We start from the raw sequence: 20,247 nt of genomic DNA, 5'->3' as shown, positions 1-20,247 counted from the left end.
AATGGGTGCTTCATCTCCGCAGTCCATCATCCTATTACCCCATATCTAAAGTAAGAGGGAACACTGGGAACTTTGTCTGTTGGGAGGAGGTACTTTTGTTATATACATAGTCAGAGAAGTAATTTTGTTATAGCTGCAAAAGCTTAGGCCAGGGTCCCACCTGCTAAGTGCTGTCTGAGGCTGGCGAGGATTGGAATGCAGAACAACGCGGGAAACATAGTGGTTTTGTGTAGCAACCATCAGTCACCTTATTCTTGGTTACTCTTTGACAAGTGGATGTGGTTGTGGGTCATAACAAGAAACACAGACAGATGAGAACTGGAATAGTTTCCTGTTTTCTGACCCTTTCTCCAAAAAGTTTAAATCTGTACACGTCAATTAAACTATTAAATTAATAATTATAATTTGCTTTGCTTTCTGCTTTTCTCAGTCTTGAGTGAGGAGAAGACAGAAGGTTGGACCTGGGCATCTTACTTGGAAGAACAGAAAGCCACTGCTGCCCCTTTAAATCTATTTCATGAAGTGAGTTATAGTATTCCTATATCTAGGATCTGAGGGTGGAACTAGACTATATAACGCATCATAGTTCTTTCTTTCAAATAAATCATGAAAATTGTAATTGTATGAGGGAGCAGAGTAGATATTTCTGTCAGAATTGCTAGCAGACTACCTTTTTCAGGGTTGCTTTATGAAGCCATAGTAGTTCACCACATACCCCAAAAGTGTATATTTTCAGTGTAGATGCTTTGAATGTGAGAAAGCCTGATATTCATTTGGAGTCAGGGTTGTGGGGTTTGTTTTGTCTTTTGCTCTCTCTTGATTCACTGTTGCCACTTCAACAGTTTAAGTGGGAACTCTGCATTGTTTTCATTAAAGTAATTGTGCTATTAGCAAAGACTTTTCATTTCCATTTTCCATCAGTTAGATTTTGGCCTTCCTGGCCACAGAAAATACTTGGGAAAGACATTTTAAAAAGGGGAAAGGGGAATTCTGCAATGTATTCTTTTGAAGAATTACAGGCTTAAAACCGATGGTAGTTAAATATTGCAGTTGGAGGTTAACTTTGCTTGGCATGGATGTATAGATTGCATTAGCTCCAGCCAACCTTGGTTTATATATGTGTTTTTTCTGTCCTGATGTGAATTACAAGTCAGACAAAAGTTCCCACTTCATTCTGAGCCTAAGAAATCAAATTCTTCTTGGTAGAAGGGGAAAAAAAGAGATTTATGATTCCACAAATGTGTGTGTGGCAGCTTTAGGATCCTACTGACTACCCCCTGTAACATCACTCAAGACATAAATACACATATACATATACACACATACAAACACATACATCTCGGCAGCAGTACTGCAGTGGTTTTAATAAAAAAAAAGTCCTGATATATAAATCAATGGTGTGGCTTATCGAAAGAAAAGATAGAATAGTACAAGTGAAATCCATAAAAATACAAAAACTGCAAAATTTAATTTGGACCAGTAGGGAAAACTGAACCATTACATTTTGTTACTTTTTCAGGGTGCAAGAAGGGGAGAGTCTGATTCTATCCCTTTAAGAGTAGCTAACAAGAAAAAAATTGGCGAAGTACACTTTTCACAAAAAGTAGATTAAATGACAGGGAGCAATTTATCATCTTGAATATTTCCATTCACTACTTCTGTGTCATGGCTTCTGTTCATAGTTCAGAAACTGCCCCTTCCAAAAGAGCAACCTTAGTATTGATATAGATTTATCTTTATTCTTTAATGTCCCTCAGGCCCTTTTGTCATCTTTTCTGGAACAGCCTAACAGAGTTTATCTTTTGACATTCATTTTTCATGGTGTTCAGAGCTGAAAAACAGGGAGCCATTTAATGTCACATGATTGTGATGTTGTGTTCTTTATTTTTCCTCAATCTTTTCAGCATCAGTTGGTTGGTCACCACAAGAATGGTTTCAAGGTGGGGATGAAACTGGAAGGGATTGATCCCCAGCACCCCTCCATGTACTTTATTCTCACAGTGGCTGAGGTGAGATCAGTTTACACTTCTGCATTTTGCTGCACCTCAACTGTGGAAGACAGAATTGCTTTTCTCTTGATTTCCCTATGCTTCTATCATCTATTTATCTAAAAAATGTCTCCAAATACCTGTTTTCAGAACAGTGTACAACACTGATAAAAATACAAACAACGAAGGAGGACATCAGCATAGAATACTCCCAGGTTCCTACTACTGTCAGTCAAAAGGCATCAAGAAGATATTTTATCTTTTCTCTCATGATCGATCAATTGATTTTTATGGCAAGAACAAGCAAGAGTAGAAGCAGGGAGATGTGGGAAGGTTACAAATGAAAGATGACTTCAGTTGGACTACATGTAAAATTCTGTGACTGAGACAGAATGATTGAATACCAAAGGCATTGGACCTTATCACACGTGGGGGGGGGGGGGGGGGGTTTGCAGCTCAGATCCGCAGTCACTCCTGTTCTAGCAATGCAAAGCGTAATGTTTTTTCACACCAGATCCAGAGTCACTCCTGTCTAGCAATGCAAAATAAGGTTAAAATGTGATGTTTTACTACACCTGGTTGCCTTTCTGTTGCCCTTCCGAATTGAGGGGGAAGCGAAGTCAGTTCTATTCCAAGCAAGTCACGTGATGCAGATTCAAGCAAAGCAGAGTGAGTGCACATTGTATTACCACACCAGAGGGTTCAACGATTCGAATCGGCACCCTTGGGCATGCTCAGTGGGGCTCTGGATGCTGTCCTCCTTCCCTGCCCCTTCCTTAGCTGTCATCCTTCATCAGGGTGAAGAAGCAGACAGGGGATGATGGGATAGGTCACTGGGGGGTCACTAGGGCCAGGATTGGGATGCAGGAGCAGTCAGAGGATGATGGGATAGGTCGCTGGGGATCACTGGGGCCAGGATTGGGATGCAGGAGAAGGCAGAGGATGATGGGGATGATGAGATGGGTGGCAGGGTGGCAGAGGGGGTGAGATGGGGTGAAGGAGGAGGAGGGGAATGATGGAGCAGGACGCAGGGGGCCAAGGGGGGGAGGACATCTGAGTGGTTTTCCACACCAGACCAATTTGAAGTGAAATCGAAGTGAGCTTGAATGCAAATTCTGTGAATTCACTTTTTTTCTGAATTCATCAAAATGAGGAGTCACTTTGGAATCACTGTGGAAGTGCCATGGAAGGAGCTCTCATAGAAAGGAATGGCGTCTGATTACACATTCACGTTATGACGTGAATGCGCATCATTGGAAGTGCAGTCACATCGGAACTGACCTGCAAAAGCTCTAAAAATCTCTGTGTGATAAATCTCATTGTTTAGAATCTTCCATACAACAACAACTGAAGTAAAAAAAAAAAATAGCATAGACAGCAAGTTCTGGACATCATAGAATCATAAAGTTAGAAGGGGCCCTATGGGTCATCAGATCCAACCTCCTGCTTAGTGCAAGCTTGCCAGCTACAGCATCCCCACTTGGTCCAGAATAAAGATCTCTTTATATGAGCAACCCTCTTCTCTCCTGTTCCAAAATTATTGCACAGTATAAAAACATAGTTTATGTAGACCTATTCCCAAATAACAGTTACGCTGGAATAAGCATGGGCAGCAAGTTCTGACAGCTTCCAAAATCCATCTGTTCACATGAGGTTTTCTACCCAAGCATGCCACCTGAGACAATGCTTTCAAAAAAAAATGTGAAAATTAACCATCAATTCAAAAATAATGGTCAGTAGGCACCTATCGTCGTTACCTTTTTAATTGTGGTCCTGACTGACTGGTGCTGAATCAGAGCCATAGATGGGAGTAAGAGTTGTCCTTTCAGATCGTCTCCTTTGTTGCTTTTTGCTTTTCAAGCTGACACAAAGAGAAATCAAAGGGATATTCTGATCGTATGTGTGCACTGTATATGCTCTGAACATGCCTCTTCTTCAGTCATACAAGTACTGAGTGCAAGAAGAACAGATAGAAGGGATATGAATCAGGTAAATGTCATGTGGAGGAGAGACTGTGCTTGTGCTGCCCTCTTCATCTTTAGCATTGAGCTCATTCCTGTCTGCTGAAGTATAAGAAGTCCAGGGACCCATTCACACTACACAGTTATAGTACTATATTCCATATTAACTGCCACTGCAACATCTCTGGATTTTGTAGTTTGGAGAGGTACAGGTGTTCTTTTGGCTGTGAATTCAAAAAGCCCCCCTCTAAACTATATATACCAGGATTCCATTGGATATTACCATGGCAGTTGAAATGGAATATAATGATATAACTGTGTAGTATGAATGGGCTTCAGGACTGACAAAACTACTGGAGTTACCACATTGTTGATAAAGGCCAGACTGAGGAATCTTGCTTTATGGAATATTCTGGGGCTATTTTCATAAATCCCAATTAGAGGAGGCCCATTGAATTAATAATAATAAACTAATAATAAATTTTTTATTTATATCCCACCCCTCTGTCCGAGACAACTGGGACGGCTTACAGTTAAAACAGTACAGTCCTAAATCCCAGTATCCCACCCACCCCCTAAAATAACAATTAAACAATTCACAGTTTAAAACATACCTTAAAATAAATAATCAAACAGTGGCTATAGCAGATTCAGAGGGGTAACGGGTTCTGATCTTTGGTGGCCGATTATCTATTTGGGAAAAGCCTGCTGGAAAAGATCCGTCTTAACAGCTTTTTTTAAAGCTGTTTAAGCTGGTAATGTGATGGAGCTCCTGCTTCTAATAAGTTAGAAGTTGACACTTACATATATTCTGTTGATTTGGCAGGTCTGCTCTAGTTGGGATTAACAGTAGGATTTAATTCTATATCCACAGAATCATTTTTGACCTGTAAAGTGTTGCTTGTGAATGTTGCTGTTGCTTAGAAGAGGTCTATTTTTTAAATCAAATGTAAACTCCAGCCATTGTAGATAACAACTGGGAATATATCAGCTGTAGTTTAAGCTTGTAGAAAGTGTGGGATGAGTCCTTCCTGAATCTTCGTTCGTGAAGAAAATCCAGAGAGAGAGAGTTTAAGCACCTTTGGTCTGCACCTACTTCCTACCTCTCCAGAAGTTGCATGGAAAAGAATTCTGATTGACCCTATCTTGGGCCGAATTTTGACAAATCTGCCTCTGACTGACACCAGTGGAAAATCCCGAAAAGTTAGACATCTACCCATGCAGGTTTATAGGAAAAACAGTCATACATTAAAATGGAGTGAACCTTTCTTTTGTTTTTTTTCCTGCATGCAGGTATGTGGTTACAGGATGCGCCTTCATTTTGATGGCTACTCTGAATGTCATGATTTCTGGCTGAATGCCAACTCTCCTAACATTCATCCTGCTGGATGGTTTGAGAAAACAGGACACAAACTCCAGCCTCCCAAAGGTAGGTTGACTTGGACAATACATTTACAGGCTTATGTGGAGATGTTCTTGTTCTGATGACAAGAGAAAAGCAGCACCTTCATAGATGTGAAGATACCAGTGGAGGAGAGCATAGAGGTACAGAGCTTGGTAAGTTCCATTTTTATTACCTCTCCCAGAATCCCCAAGTCAGCATGGCTGGCCGGTGGAGTCTGAGATTTATAGCCTCAGTTACATTTGCAAAATCTGAGCTGATGACGTGAATATATGTAGGTTGCAACCTTGTTTAACTGTCTTTTTTGGATTAAAAAGAACCCAGTAGCATCTTTGAGACAAAATGGGAAGAAGAAATTTATAGCATAAGCTTTCTTGGACATAAACCACTTTATCAGATACATGCAGTGAACCTTTTGTGGACATGAGGAAAGGTTTCATTTTAAGCATCTGATGAAGTGAACTGTATCCATGGAAGCATATGACAGAATTTTTTCTTACCAGTTAGTTTCAAAGGTATGAGATTCCTTTATGTCTTTTTATACTAAAACAAACTAATACCCACTACAAAATAAATTGTTTTTTGAGTTGAATTGATCAAGTGATTTAGCACTGAATAGACATTCACACTATTCGAGCCTTGATCAAACCTATCTGTTTCAATTTAATCCACTTCACATTCACATGGATTGATTCAACATGGAGTTGCCTCAGAGGGGTGACAATGCCACAGGAACCAAATCAAATAGCGTGTTCACACTTGGCTGAATCAGTTCATTTCAAAAGAAGTTGGAAACGCTATGGATCTAAAAGAACTGGTTTAAATGGGTTTAGCACTGTGCCCCCCTCAGCAAACTGTGCCAGAAATTCTGCGCAAGTGTGAACAAGGGCCATTTAAACCAGTTCAGATCTGTTTGAAAACCAATTTATTATGTAGTGGGAATTAGCCCTTACATGGCTATTCCTTTGAATACTCTTTTGGGTTACTCATTGCCATCACAGCAGGAGCTGATATTCTGGAGGTACCCTAAGAATGACAGTGATTACCACACAAGAGAAACATGTAAAGCTTCATTAATGTTTCTCCTCTCATCTCTCCTTTATCTGAGGAGGTTTAGGTTATAAAGAAGATGAATTCAACTGGGCAAGCTATCTGAGGATAACCAAAGCTCAAGCAGCTCCCAAGCATCTCTTTGTGACCCCAGACAGTGTGAGTGCCCAACAAACTAATCAAATGATATGGAGGAATTTTACATTTGTGGGTGAAAAGAAGTTGGGAACAGAGGTTGAGCACCTTTTGACAGGCTTTAGAAATCCAGATGAACTCTCAATAGCATGGGGAACAGTAAGGAGTCCATACTGCCTGTGCCCACAAATCCATTGACATCACAAAGACTGTCATGTGTGTCCAAACTGGAGACATTGTGGCACTGATAACAAAATACTTTGATAAAATTATGACACTATCATGACCTGCTTGTAGACTTCCAAGGGTCATGTCAAAAGCATAGTACACAAGGTGGTTTCAGTTCTGCTTGATTATATGTTAATGGACTTGAATTATATAGAGGAAAATTAAGACTGCTAACACTTGACTTTTTCTAGATTGTGAAGGAAGGTAAAAGAAAGGCAAGATTGCTTGCCGCATAGTCACGCAAACACACCAAAAGACTCACCGTGCACATCCACTAACCTAGGCACCATTTCCACATGGTGTCCCTCCAGTAGTGCAAGGCTTGCATGTGAATAATACAAATACAAAGACACACATGTCCAAAGCTTCCCCATACCCTCCCAATCCTGCTTCCCAGTGGAGTGCCAGTTTGCATGGAGAGGACTTGCATGATCAGTCCACCCACATATTTGCATTATTCACATGCTACCCTTACATCTTGGATTGCACTGCATTATTTTCTGTATTAGTCTGGACTGCATGGTGCATGTCAGGGGAAAAAAACAACCCTGAATCTTTCTAACTTTCCTCAGAATGCTGCTCCCACAGGATTCCAAGTGGGCATGAAACTTGAAGCAGTGGACCGCATGAATCCTTCTTTGATATGTGTTGCCACAGTGACAGATGTGGTGGACAATCGCTTTTTAGTGCACTTTGACAACTGGGATGACACATATGACTACTGGTAGGTGAGAAATTTTATAGATGAACAGTGTTAACCATTGGCAGCCACTGAGTTCTATAGAGAGGGGAAACAAAGGCTAATTTGAAGGTATTATGTATGTAGGGAAAGCTTGAAAAAATTTCAGGAGTCTGACAAGAAATTCCTAACATTCCATAGGGATTTAATTATTCTATATTTTAGTGTGTTTCTAATGATATTTGTTAGTTCTCTAGGGCACCCTCCCTCCGTGTATGTGTGTGTGTTTAAAGACAGAGTACAGATTTATTGAATAAACCCAGCAGAAGTGAGACAGAACAATTAGGTTATTATCTACTAAGGTGTGACTGTATTTAAATCCAGATAAGCAGAAACAATAGATACATTGTTTAGAGAGGTGAGAAATACAAAGAATGATGAGTATTCAGTGACAGGATCTGACATGGGGAAACAGTGCAAAGAAGCTGGAGCCCCTTTCTTGACATATGGAAGTAAACAGGAGGGAATATATGTAGTTGATCATGCTCTTTTAGACATCACAAAGGGGGAGTGAGTAGGGTTAGGGAAATGTGGAAGAACAGGGGCCAGAACTGATTAAAGGAGTTGGTTCGCACTGCTTTCCCTGCAGCATTTGAGGTTTTTGTGACTCTGTTGGTCCCACAGACAATCTTACTACTAACTGCAAAGCACCCAAAATTCCTGTAGTGGGAAAGAGTGTTGAAGCTTTGGTCTGCTGATTACAATATGGCAAATTATCTCATTTTTAATTTTTTAAAAAATTTACAATTATTTTTACAATGTTTAAATATGTTTTATTGTGTCCCAGTTTCTATGATAACTTTAACAAAGAATGGAGCATACATCTAAATAACAAGTTAAAGAATATTTCACACACTGCAAGTCCCAATTCTCTCCCAGTTTGCATCAGAGCTTGGGAAAAATACTTCTTTTAGAGTACAGTTTGCAGAACTCCCCCCCCCCCCCCCCATGTGGCCGTGCTGGCCTGAGTATTCTGGGAATATTATTATTATTATTATTATTATTATTATTATTATTATTATTAACCTTTATTTATGAAGCGCTGTAATTTTACACAGCGCTGTACATGCAATCTTTTTGGTTAGACGGTTCCCTGCCCTCGGGCTTACAATCTAAAAAGACATGACACAGAAGGAGAAGGGAGTGGTGGCGGGAAAGGGTAAGAGGTCCAGCAGTTCCTCTAGTTTAAAAAGGAACTTTTAAAGTTTTGATTTATGCTCCCATAAACATTCATATCCTTGTCTGTTTCCTTGTGTTGCTCTCATTCTTTTTTGAACCCTCTTCTTTCCCCTCAATTTCCTGTTCTTTCCTCTCACATGAGAAACATGTGCACCAAATACTGTTCCAAAGAAACATGCAAATTAAATAAATACTGGGTAGGGGAAAGTAAAACTTCTTTCTTCGGTATGTAGTGGTGAGAGACAGTGTGACATAGTGGTTTGGATACTGGACTATAACTATGGAGACCAGTTCAAATCCCCATTCAGGCATGGAAACCCACTGGGTGATCTTGGGCAAATCCCATTCTCAAAGGCAATGCCACCCTGAGCAGATCCTGCCAAGAAAACCCCATGATAGGCTTTCCTTAGAGTTGCCATGTCAGAAACATCTTAAAGGCACACAATAATAACATGTCATCCCAAGTAAAAATCATCCCTCCTCAGCTTAATATTAAATTAAGAAATGAGATGAGGTTACTTATCATACAATGAAGAAAGCTGATAGAAAATCAACTCATTGAAAGTGTGTGCTAAAGCAGAGGATACTGACTACTAAAAAGACAAATAAATGAATCCTAGAGCAAATCAGATCTAAACTCTCCCTAGAAGCCAAAATGACTAAACTGAGGCTGTCTTACTTTGGCCATATCATGAAAAGAAATGACTCACTAGAAAAGATGATATTGCTTGGTAATGTGGAGGCAGTAGGAAAAGAGGAAGATCACATTCCAGTTGGATGGATTCAATCAAGAAGGCCATGGCCCTGAGCCTGCAAGTCCTGACCACTGCTGTTGATGAGTGGCTGACTTGGAAGTCTCTCATTCATATGGTTGCATAAATTGAAGACAACCTGAAGGTAGCTAACAAGAACAACTATTTTAGCAGTATACATGATTTGCATTCATTGTTCAATATAACCATCTTATTTTTTGCAACAGGTGTGACCCCAGCAGCCCCTATATCCACCCAGTTGGTTGGTGTCAGAAGCATGGAAAACCCCTCACTCCTCCGCAAGGTGAATACACAATTGTTGCCTGCTCTGTCTCTTCATGTAACTGCTTCTCAGAGCACATATGTAAGACATGCACATGGTAGAGTTGTAATTTTTCCATCATGGCAAACTGGCCAACTAGAAATGCACAGCACCATTCTAACATGAAGAATAATGAAGAAGGCTAGTATGACTTCATTTGGGCTAGACACTAGTATGGCTTCACTTGGGCTAACTTACATAAGCCTTCATTTCAGGGACTTCCTTCCAGAAAAACACCCAGCATATTTAAATCCTCCTGGACACATAAGTCTTCTGACATGGAATGTATCCATAGAAGGCTAGTTTAAATGCCTGGCATGAAAGAGAACCCAAAATCTGCTAGAAATTTTGGTTGGGTGGACACATGCACAATGTATGATCATAGAATAATAGAATATAGAGTTGGAAGAGACTGCAAGGGCCATCCAGTCCAACCCCCTGCCATGCAGGAAATCCAAATCAAAGCATCCCCGACAGATGGCCATCCAGCCTCTGCTTAAAGACCTCCAAGGAGGGAGACCCCACTACACTCCAAGGGAGTATGTTCCACTGTCGAACAGCCCTTACTGTCAGGAAGTTCTTCTTAATGTTGAGGTGGAATAGCTTTTCCTGTAGCTTGCATCCATTGTTCTGGGTCCTAGTCTCTGGAGCAGCAGAAAACAAGCTTGCTCCCTCCTCAATAGGACATCCCTTCAAATATTTAAACAGAGCTATTATATCACCTCTTAACCTTCTCTTCTCCAGGCTAAACATCCCCAGCTCCCTAACTCGTTCCTTGTAGGGCATGGCTTCCAGACTCTTCACCATTTTAGTTGCTCTCCTTTGGACATGCTCCAGTTTCTCAACATCCTTTTTAAATTTTGGTGCCCAGAACTGGACATAATATTCCAGGTGGGGCCTGACCAGAGCAGAATATAGTGGCACTATTACTTCCCTTGATCTAGACACTATACTTTTATTGATGCAGTCTAAAATTGCATTGGCCGTTTTAGCTGCTGCGTTGCACTGTTGACTCATGTTCAACTTGTGCTCTACTTGGACTCCCAGATCCCTTTCACATGTAGTTTCATTCAGCCAGGTGTCACCCAACCATGATCTGTGCATTTCATTTTTCTGCCCTAAGTGCAGTACCTTACATTTCTCCATGTTGAATTTCATTTTGTTAGCTTTGGCCCAGCTTTCTAGTCTATTCAGGTATTAGCTACTCTCCCTAGTTTGGTGTCATCTGCAAATTTGATAAGTATACCCCCAATTTTGTCCTCCAAGTCATTGATGAAGATGTTGAATAGCACTGGGCCCAGGACAGAACCCTGTGGGACCCCACTGGTCACTTCTCTCCAGGATGAAAAGGAGCCATTGTTGAGCACCCTTTGGCTCATGAATGGCTATGAGTGATGTGGCAATTTTTAAGACACTGTATTAGTGTGTATGCATGCTAAGCTCAGAGCCTCCATTCTGTTTGGATTCTGCTCTGTCAAGATGTGGAATACAATGCATTTCTTTCAGTGAAGCTGGATACTTGATTCACCACCACAGTTTTCTAATTTTTCAAAGATTTACTGTGGGGTTTTAGTACAGCCTTTTGGACACAGTCATAAGCATCTCCATTCCAGAAAAAGTGCCATGAATTGGCTAAGAGAGCCAGTGTGGTGTTGGACTGCGATTAATGGGGATATTGAGTGTTGGACTGCAGCTCTGGAGACCAGAGTTTGATTCCCAGCTTGGCCATGAAACTCACTGGGTGATCTTGGGCAAGTCACATACTCTCAAGTTCAGGGGAAGACAATGGCAAACCTCTTCTGAACAAATCTTGTCAAGAAAACCCCATTATAGGTTTGACATAGGGTCGCCATAAGTCAGAAACGACTTGAAGGTACACAACAACAACAGACTCTGTCAAAATCAATATCAGTCTAGGATTTGTGGAGCAAATTCAGAATGATAGCTCAAGGGACTTAGCAGTGGCATACCTAAGTTTGGTGTCACCTGGTGTGGACAGGGCGGGGCCCCAAAGCAGAAGGGGTGGGGCTTATGGGACATGCCAGAGTTGGTCTTGATGCGTGTGCATGTGTGTGCCCACTAATCCTCCCTTTGGCTTGGCTTTCCTTAGGGGAAAGCCAGGCAGCAACAAGGAGGGTCGGAGGAGCCACCCACCTCCCACCTGGGCCCAAGACCCGTCCTAGAGACCTCCTCAAGGTCCACAGAAATGGTGGCACAGCTGTGAAAAGAGCCCTTCACCACTGGCCTGGGCCTCAGGCCCCTCCCCAAGGCCCATGGAAATGGCTGCACGGGCCAGGAAAGCAGCCATGCAGCTGGGAAAGATGTTTGCCTGTTAAAAAAATCTCCACCAGTGGGGCTGCTGATTGAATGCAGAGTTGGGTGAAGGAGAAAATGTGTTTATTTGGAGCTGGTAAATACATACATCCCTAGCTAAGAACTACTTACAACTGAAAAATTATTCTGAGGCGTTTCTAGCAAAAGCTTGTGATCTGGCAGACTCTTTTATTTCCAGACTACCCTGATCCTGAGAACTTCAGCTGGGAAAAATATTTAGCGGAAACAGGTGCTTCAGCAGTACCAACTTGGGCCTTTAAAGTGGTGAGTGGGCCACATATTTCCTTAGTCTTTACTATATAAGTGCAGATATGTTCCTGAGGTGTAATAAAAGGCTGAAGGGCATGTAGAAGGAGGTGAATCTGGCCTCTATGTGTGCCCAAGTAAATGCTGATGAGACAAATGTCCCCATTCTGTTCATCCTTTTTCAGAGCTAATATTTTTAGCACTGTGCAACCTTATGCTCTTGAGCCTGGGAACTATCGATTTGCCAAAATAATGAACTAATTATTGAAGGAAAAGAATTGGGCATACCACCAAATAAGAAGCAAACTTTACCACCAAATAAGACGCAAACTGTAGAAATACTTTTTTTAGGTCCAAAATGAATAAGTGGGATGGGGGGGGGGGGGGGAAGCTAATTACCTGCAAGCTTTGGTGTCATCCACTCCTCACTCTAATCTCCTTGTCATTCTCCTCATTCCAGAGGCAACCACATGGTTTTCTGATCAATATGAGGTTGGAGGCAGTGGATCGAAGGACGCCTGCCCTGATCCGAGCAGCTTGTGTAGAAGATGTAGAAGACTACAGAATAAAGGTTGGTTTCTCCCCTACTTGGGTCTTGTGCCATAATGTTCAATCATTCCCTCCTGTCTTCCCCGTTTTTGTGATACTGCTCACATAGTAAATGCTTACAGAAAGGGATCAAGTAGCACCATATGGGAAACGTAACCAGTTAAGAACATAAAAAGAGCCATGCAGGATCAGACCATGGGCATGTCTAGTCCAGCATTCTGTTCCCACATTGGCCAATGAGTTAACTATGCCCTTCAAACAGGCCATGAGATCAATAGCACCCTCACATGATTAAGTATGCCTCCCACCAACTGGTGGCCCACAATTCCAAGTTGGAGATCTTATAAGACAGTTAGACGATGAGATTTTGAAATATTATGATTGGGTTTTAATTGATTCCATTTGTGAGCCACCTTGGATCCCACTCCAAGGGAAAGGCAGCATAAAAATGAAAATAAATAAATAAATAAATAAATAAGGTATACATGAGCAAGAAAAGCACTTTATTTATTTACTTATTGTCAAAACCCAACCCAACAAATGTTGTGCCTTCCTGATGCTCCCTAGACTACAGTGAGCTATTGGTAGAACACCAACATATTTATTGTGTTGTGGTTGTATGCCTTCAAGTAATTTCTGACTTATGGCAACCCTAAGGAGAATCTATCACGGGTTTTTTTTGGCAAGAATTATACAGAAGAGGTTTGCCTCTGCCTTCCTCTGAAGATGAGAGAATGTGATTTGCCTCATGACTGACTGGGTATTCAAACACTGATCTCCAGAGTCGTAGTCCAGTGTTGAGACCATCACACTGCACTACAGTACCAGCATTCAGTATTGAGTATATGCAGCTTATCCCATGGCTTACTAAATTGATTTACTTCTATCCGGCTTAAAGCTTAATTCGGGTGGCATCCTGATGTTATCAGAAGGTTTTTGCCAGTGAATTTGCCACCTGAATACAGCCCAGGTCCATCCCTGCTTCCAGGAGCATTCCGGCAGCTATTTTTTTAAGCTGGAAAACTCCCAGATCCAAAAAGAACCATGATGAGCACTCCTGGAAGAGGGGATGCACCTGGGATGTATTTGGGTGCCAAATTCAGTGGCAAAAACCTTCCGATAACATTAGGAAGCCACCCAAATTAAACTTCAAGCCGGATAGAGGTAAATCGATTTAGTAAGCCATTGGATAAGCTCTTATAATTCAGCATGCTAAGCACATGGTTTCATGGTTCCACATTTCTTTTTTTTTTTTTTTGTCAAATCTCTTTATTAATTTTATATAATATCAACATTACATATTCCAAACATATCATATCCATTTACATTTACAATACCACCAGCTGTTCTTAGCCTCTTTACTTCCTGTCTTTTTCATCTTCTTTGTGTTGCTTATCTAACTTCTAATTGCATTCTTGCCAATATCTATGTACAACCTCTTATAACCACAGATCCTATACTTTATCTTTCTATTCAAAGGAAAGAAAAAGAAAAAAGAGAATAGTCGACACAAATATTGCTTCCATTTCCTTTTTAATCCAAGATTGTATATATCCACCGTATTCTCCAAAAATATAACATCTATAACCTTGTTTTAAATTGAAAATATTACACATCCTGGTCCAGAACATGTACATTTATATTCCAAAATCATAGAACCATCTGGATCAGGTCTTCATCCAGACACCATCTTTTTTCAGAAACATTATTAGTTGTCTCCTTTCTTTTTCCAACTTATCCTTTCTCTTATCTTCCAGTTTACATGAAAGTATATCTAGCTGTCTAATATTGTTTAGTTTTATTAACCATTCATCTGTCTGTAGCTTTTCAGTCTCCTTCCAATGTTTAGTGACCGTCATCCTGGCTATTGTTATCATATATAATAAAACTTTCCAAAGCTTCTTTTCATCCTCTGACTGCAAAAAATAGGTCATATTTAATAAGTATATTTCCGGCTTCTTTTTAAAACTTATGCCAAATACCTGCTGTATTATTTCGTGTACATCGTTCCAAAATTCCCTTACTTTCTCGCATTTCCACCACATGTGGATCATCATTCCCTTCTCCTTACTACATTCCAACAGCTATCACTTTCAGAATTGAATATCTTTTTCAGTCTTACAGGCATATAGTACCATCTGTTGCTGGTCTTTATAAAATTCTCCTTCAAATCTTGTGACTTTGTAAAGGAGTTGGTTCTTTTCCACGCTTTTTCCCACGCCTCAAAAAGTATTTCATGCCCTAGATCCCTTGTTCAGTCAATCATGTATTGTTTAACCGGTTCCCTTTCTAGTTCCATCTCTCTTAACAGGTTATAATATTTTGTTATTTTTTTTCTCTTCATTTTCCAATATTAACATATCTATTTTGGATGATTTAATTTCAATCCCGGTTGTTCTCATGTCCTCATTAAACCTACGTCTTATTTGGTGATAGCTATACCAGTTTATTTCTCTGCCTTCCATAAATAACTCCTCTCTAGTTTTAAGCTTCATTTCCTGTTGTCCATTGTTCTTTATTATATCAACATATCTCAACCAATTACAATGCACGTCCCATCTATTAGCAAAGGCTTCCTGAGTTGAAACCCAACCCGGTATCTTAAAATAAAATTTAGATTTAATAACCTTCTATGTTTCAATTAATGCCCGTCTCATTGGGTTGTTGTAAAAATCCTTGTGTATTAAAGTTTTATTATACCAAAGGTAACCATGCCAACCAAAACGGTTAATTGCTCCCTCCAAATTCAAAACACTATTATCCTTTAATCTAATCCATTCCTACAACCAAGACATGTTACATGCCCATCTATATGTTTTGATATCAGGCATAGCACACACCCCGTTCTCTTTCTTTTCATTTATGTTGTTCCATCTTATTCTTGCCTTGCCCCCTTTCCAGATAAATCTTTTGAGTTCTTTATTCCATTGATCAATTATTTTATTATTTATACTAATTGGTAGATTAGAAAAAAGAAATAGAATCTTTGGGAGGATAGACATTTTAATTGCATTGATCCTGCCAAGTATAGATAAATTTAGGTTAGCCCACGTATCCAGCTTCTTCTTTATACTATTCCACATTACCTTGTAATTATTGTCAAATTCATATTATTATTTGAAATGCAGATTCCTAAGTAGTTAACCTTGTTAGATATTTCGCATCCTGTTTTTTTCTTTAATATTTCTTTTTCATCCTTCTTCAAATTTTTTGTTATAATTACCGATTTTGTCTTATTAATTTTAAATCCTGATACTTTCCTGAACTGATTTAATATGGCCATGGTTCCACATTTCTAACCTTACAGTTACAAAGAAAAATTTAAAATTATTTGGGCAATGTCTAGTGCCCATGAAAAGCCTGAAAGCAAGACATGAGTAGAGTAGCACCCTCACATATGCTGCCTTTGGTCCCATATTGAGAGAAAGGTTGGATATTAATTAAGTAATTAATTAAAAATAAGTCACAGTTGCCATCCTCAGATTTTTCTTTTCCAAGGGAGGTCTGCCTATCCCTTCTATCATAAAAACATTCCTGGTCAAAGTAATATCTAAAGTTCTCTCTGGATTCCAGCTGTGTATTTATAAGAGGTTTCCCATTTTGACCCTGGAAATGATACAAGCCAAATTTTTGTGTGCTATTTTTGGAATTCCATCCTGTCTCCCAAATTCTCTGCTCAAAGTGGAGTCTGGAATGGTCCCACTTGAAGCACATGCTTGGTTTTATGCACTTAGTTATTGCCTTAAACTGAATGTTACCCCTTCTGATCTAACCACCCAGTCCTAACTGATACATTTTGTTCTACCTGGCTGAGGTCTGTTAAAGAGCATTTGCAGAAATATGGGCTCTCTTCTTTAGCCCTACTGTGCTTGGGATTCTTTGGGGCTAAGAAAATAATTAAACAACAAATCTGGGACATAACTCTGCAGGATGACAGAACTAGAATCCAGCATTATCCTGTAGCCAGCAAGCATAGCAAGAATTTTGCTCCAGCTGGTTATCTTTATGCTCTGGATATTCCCAAATATTGCAGAGCCTTTACTTTGGCCCATTTTAACTTTCCATCTGCTCTATTGCAGGGCAGTTACTGTACTTAGGAATCGCCAATGCACAGCATATCTGTCCTTGCCAGTCAGACATGTCTCAAATGGTGGGCCATATGCTGCTTTATTGCCTGTATATAATAGGCTTAATTTTGAAGAAGTTCCCAGGTAGATCTGATCATATTTATATCTCACGTCTTTCAAATGCTTCCATAGAATCTGTTCTGAAGGTTACCAAGTGTTATAATTTAGCATGTTCCACTAGAGGTAAGCTGAGTAAACCCTGTTATGGTGTGCCTCAGCTTCAGAGAATGCTATTAGTCTTGATTTGGTACTGGTATAGAGGAATTTTTCCCCCTTTCCTCCTGATTTCCTTTTGCCTTGCAACCATTATTTTTGTGTCTCATATGTGACTGTAATAAAGTTATTAATTCAATATATGAAGCAGCCCTTGAATGCATTTATGTTCAAGTAGATGCTTTTTCATCTATTTTAATCAGGACAGTTATGCTGGTAACAGCTGTTGTACTAACACTTGAGGGCCAAATTGTCATTTGACATATGGTTTGGCTAATGAAAGATAAATGCTAGTGTAGCCCCTGGCTTAATGCTGAGGAACATAAAACCTATACCAGTGGTCACCAACCCTCTTTGGGCTACTGCCTCCTTTCTTCTTGGACATCATCTCAGCATACCCTAATGCCTATTTCTTGATGTTAGATCTACTATTTTACTGCAAATTCAAAACCACCAATATCCGTTGTTAAGCCCTTTCCATCCAATCACCTTGGGAGCAACGACTGAGCAGCTGACTGGGCAGTCAAAGAGAAGTCTCTCACCTATGCTGGCCTTGCAGCATGCCTTGCAAATATTTCCCAACTGCCACCACAACTACTAGTAAAAGAAGTAGCTAAGAGAGCGAGCTTTCGCAGGCAGACAAAGAGTGGGAGACACCCCAATTGAAGCGAGCAGTGAGGCTGTGTGGTGTTTTTAAGTGACCTGAAAAGAAGTTTCATGCAACCCACAACCCCACCATGGTCCAAAAAGGCATTGGTTCTCCATGCCTTTTTTGCACTCCAATACTTTGACTGAAGGCTCCCCTGCTGCCTCTTTTCTTCACCGCCCCCCTGGATCTTTCTACCAGCCCCATGGAGACAATACCGCCTACTTTGAGGATCACTGGCCTATACTTTGCAACATACTAATTGTTGTCCATAGATCCACTTTGATGGCTGGAGCCATATCTATGACTTCTGGATTGACGCAGATCACCCAGACATTCATCCTGTGGGATGGTGTTCAAACACTGGACATCCATTGCAGCCTCCTCTCAGTAAGTACGAACATTATATATAAGAAAATGCCCAACTACATGTATATGTTAATGGCAGGGATCCCATTAAAACAGGGATCCATACTTTTCACTGGGTTTTTAAAATTTATATGACACCTTCTGTATAGATTTAATAAGATACAATAAGAAATTCCTCTTTGCTGTTATGTACCTTCAAGTCACTTCTGATTTATGGCTACTGTAAGGTGATTTGTCCAAGGTAACCTGGTGGGTTTTTAGTCTGCCATAAAAGGCTGTTATTACCTACACTGTGAATGTGTAGGTAATAACAGCTGTTCCAGAAGATACAGAAACTTGAACCCCTGAAGACCTTGTCTGAGGCTTCCTTGGTTTCTGTGTCTTCAGCATATCTTTTCTTGGCAACCATACATTCTAGAAAGGAGGGTGCTTTATTAAAAAGATAAAGGATTAAAGTTGAAAAGATTGCTCAAACTGTTGGAGAAAAATGTTTGTGGAACAGCCTTCTAAGCACATACACATATGGCCTCCTCTGTTCAGGTCTTTGAAGCCTCTTTAAAGTACCATTTATTTCAAGTAGCTTTTTAAAAAAAGATTCTGTTATGCTGCTGCTTTAATACTGTTTTAGAACATTTTTGTCAATTTTTAATATTATGTTGTGGTGTTGTATTTATATGGCTGTTTTAATTGACTGATGTATGGAATTGATAGTATTCTGTTATTGTGCACACTATACTGTACTTCTTTTCTTGTATATGCAAATCACTTTCTGGGGTTTTCAGTGGATGTACAGACCAGCGGTAAACTTTGGCTGGGGGGGGGGGGCAGCATGAGAGCTTAGTGTTTGGATGACGCACACCTTGACATCACCCCCAAGCCAGTGTCACAGCGTTCCTTTGAAGTGGTGTTAACATGCCATATGCCAAAAGGTGTGCAGAAGAGTGCCACTGCTGCAGCAAGGGTGCCCTTTTTCCAGGCCAAAAATGTGGTTGCTGTGGCTCTGATCTTGCACTCAAAGGGGTGGTAGCAAGCCGCTCCTTTGGGGTGGTCCCTTTTACCCCATAATCCAAATTTTGGAGTCAGCAATTAGGCCTAAAATATTTAAATGAGTAAATAGCATCTGTAGACCCATGGAACAATAAAAATGATGGTTTATAGAATTCTGCTTTCAAGAAAGTTGAGGTTATAATAAACAACTTTGATTTGGAGGCTACCGAGAGGATTTTAGAATGACACTACATACTTTTATTATTATTTTTTAAAAAAATAAGGAAGAAAATGATTGTAAATAAAGAAACACATTCTCTTTAAGGAATTATTTCATTTAGATTTATGTAAAATGTAGTGCTTATGTTCATGATAGCATTAGCATTCATTATGCAAAAGCTGTAGAAATCAGAAGATCAATTATTTTGCAAATAATTTAAAAGAACAACCCTATTTTTCCCATAGCCTTTGCATTTACTTCACTTTAGTGTTGGTGACTTGAAAAATGTTTGTGTGGTGGGTTTGGAAGGTGAGGAGAAAACCACAGGGTTGTTGTGTTTTAAGGATTAAAAATTAGGACTGGCTTAGACAGGAAGGAAAGTCTTCTATACGGAACTAGTTTGAAAACTGAAAAACAAACTCTGAGATAATCCACATTTCCCCCCTCTTTTGTATAGGGGCAAAGGAATCAGTGTCTTCTGTCAATGGGAGCTGCCCATCCTTGGCCTGCAAGACCCTCCCCACCACCAAGAGCTCCAAATACAGCTTTCACAGGTGAGCTCTCACCACAAAGTGCAAGGGCACCTAGGCTACCATTAGTAATTGCTGGGGAACAACCACTGTAAACTTAGGTAGAATATGTGCTGTCAAATAACATTAGTGTCATGGGTCTGCACAATTCATAACTTGCCAGGGTGAATACACCATATATAGCTCACTAGGACTTACAGCTCACCAGGACATAGATAAACATGATTTCTAATTATGCCAGACCAGAAAAGCAGGTGGGAGCATCAAGTA

At 40.1% G+C, this 20,247-nt stretch overlaps 1 protein-coding gene across 4 annotated transcripts in view; it reads left to right on the top strand.

Annotated features, from left to right (window-relative positions):
- LOC149315760 (lethal(3)malignant brain tumor-like protein 1) overlaps positions 1 to 20,247 on the top strand; it is a 53,602-nt gene that overhangs the window by 24,852 nt on the left and 8,503 nt on the right. For 2 of the 4 annotated variants that reach the window (XM_089514020.1, XM_089514023.1), the window contains exons 8-17: positions 431 to 522; positions 1,905 to 2,009; positions 5,243 to 5,378; positions 6,460 to 6,560; positions 7,337 to 7,488; positions 9,662 to 9,738; positions 12,269 to 12,354; positions 12,797 to 12,907; positions 18,147 to 18,261; positions 19,905 to 20,001. In XM_089514020.1, the coding sequence (XP_089370146.1) occupies positions 431 to 522; positions 1,905 to 2,009; positions 5,243 to 5,378; positions 6,460 to 6,560; positions 7,337 to 7,488; positions 9,662 to 9,738; positions 12,269 to 12,354; positions 12,797 to 12,907; positions 18,147 to 18,261; positions 19,905 to 20,001 (1,072 nt within the window). The remainder of the gene's footprint in view (positions 1 to 430; positions 523 to 1,904; positions 2,010 to 5,242; positions 5,379 to 6,459; positions 6,561 to 7,336; positions 7,489 to 9,661; positions 9,739 to 12,268; positions 12,355 to 12,796; positions 12,908 to 18,146; positions 18,262 to 19,904; positions 20,002 to 20,247) is intronic. The other 2 variants (XM_089514022.1, XM_089514021.1) reach the window with 2 other exon arrangements.

The sequence above is a fragment of the Sceloporus occidentalis genome, unplaced genomic scaffold (genome assembly GCF_023333645.1).
Source record: "Sceloporus occidentalis isolate IW3139 unplaced genomic scaffold, rSceOcc1.0.p SCAF_3, whole genome shotgun sequence".
NCBI lineage: Eukaryota > Metazoa > Chordata > Lepidosauria > Squamata > Phrynosomatidae > Sceloporus > Sceloporus occidentalis.
This window is presented reverse-complemented; position numbering and strand designations above follow the sequence as displayed.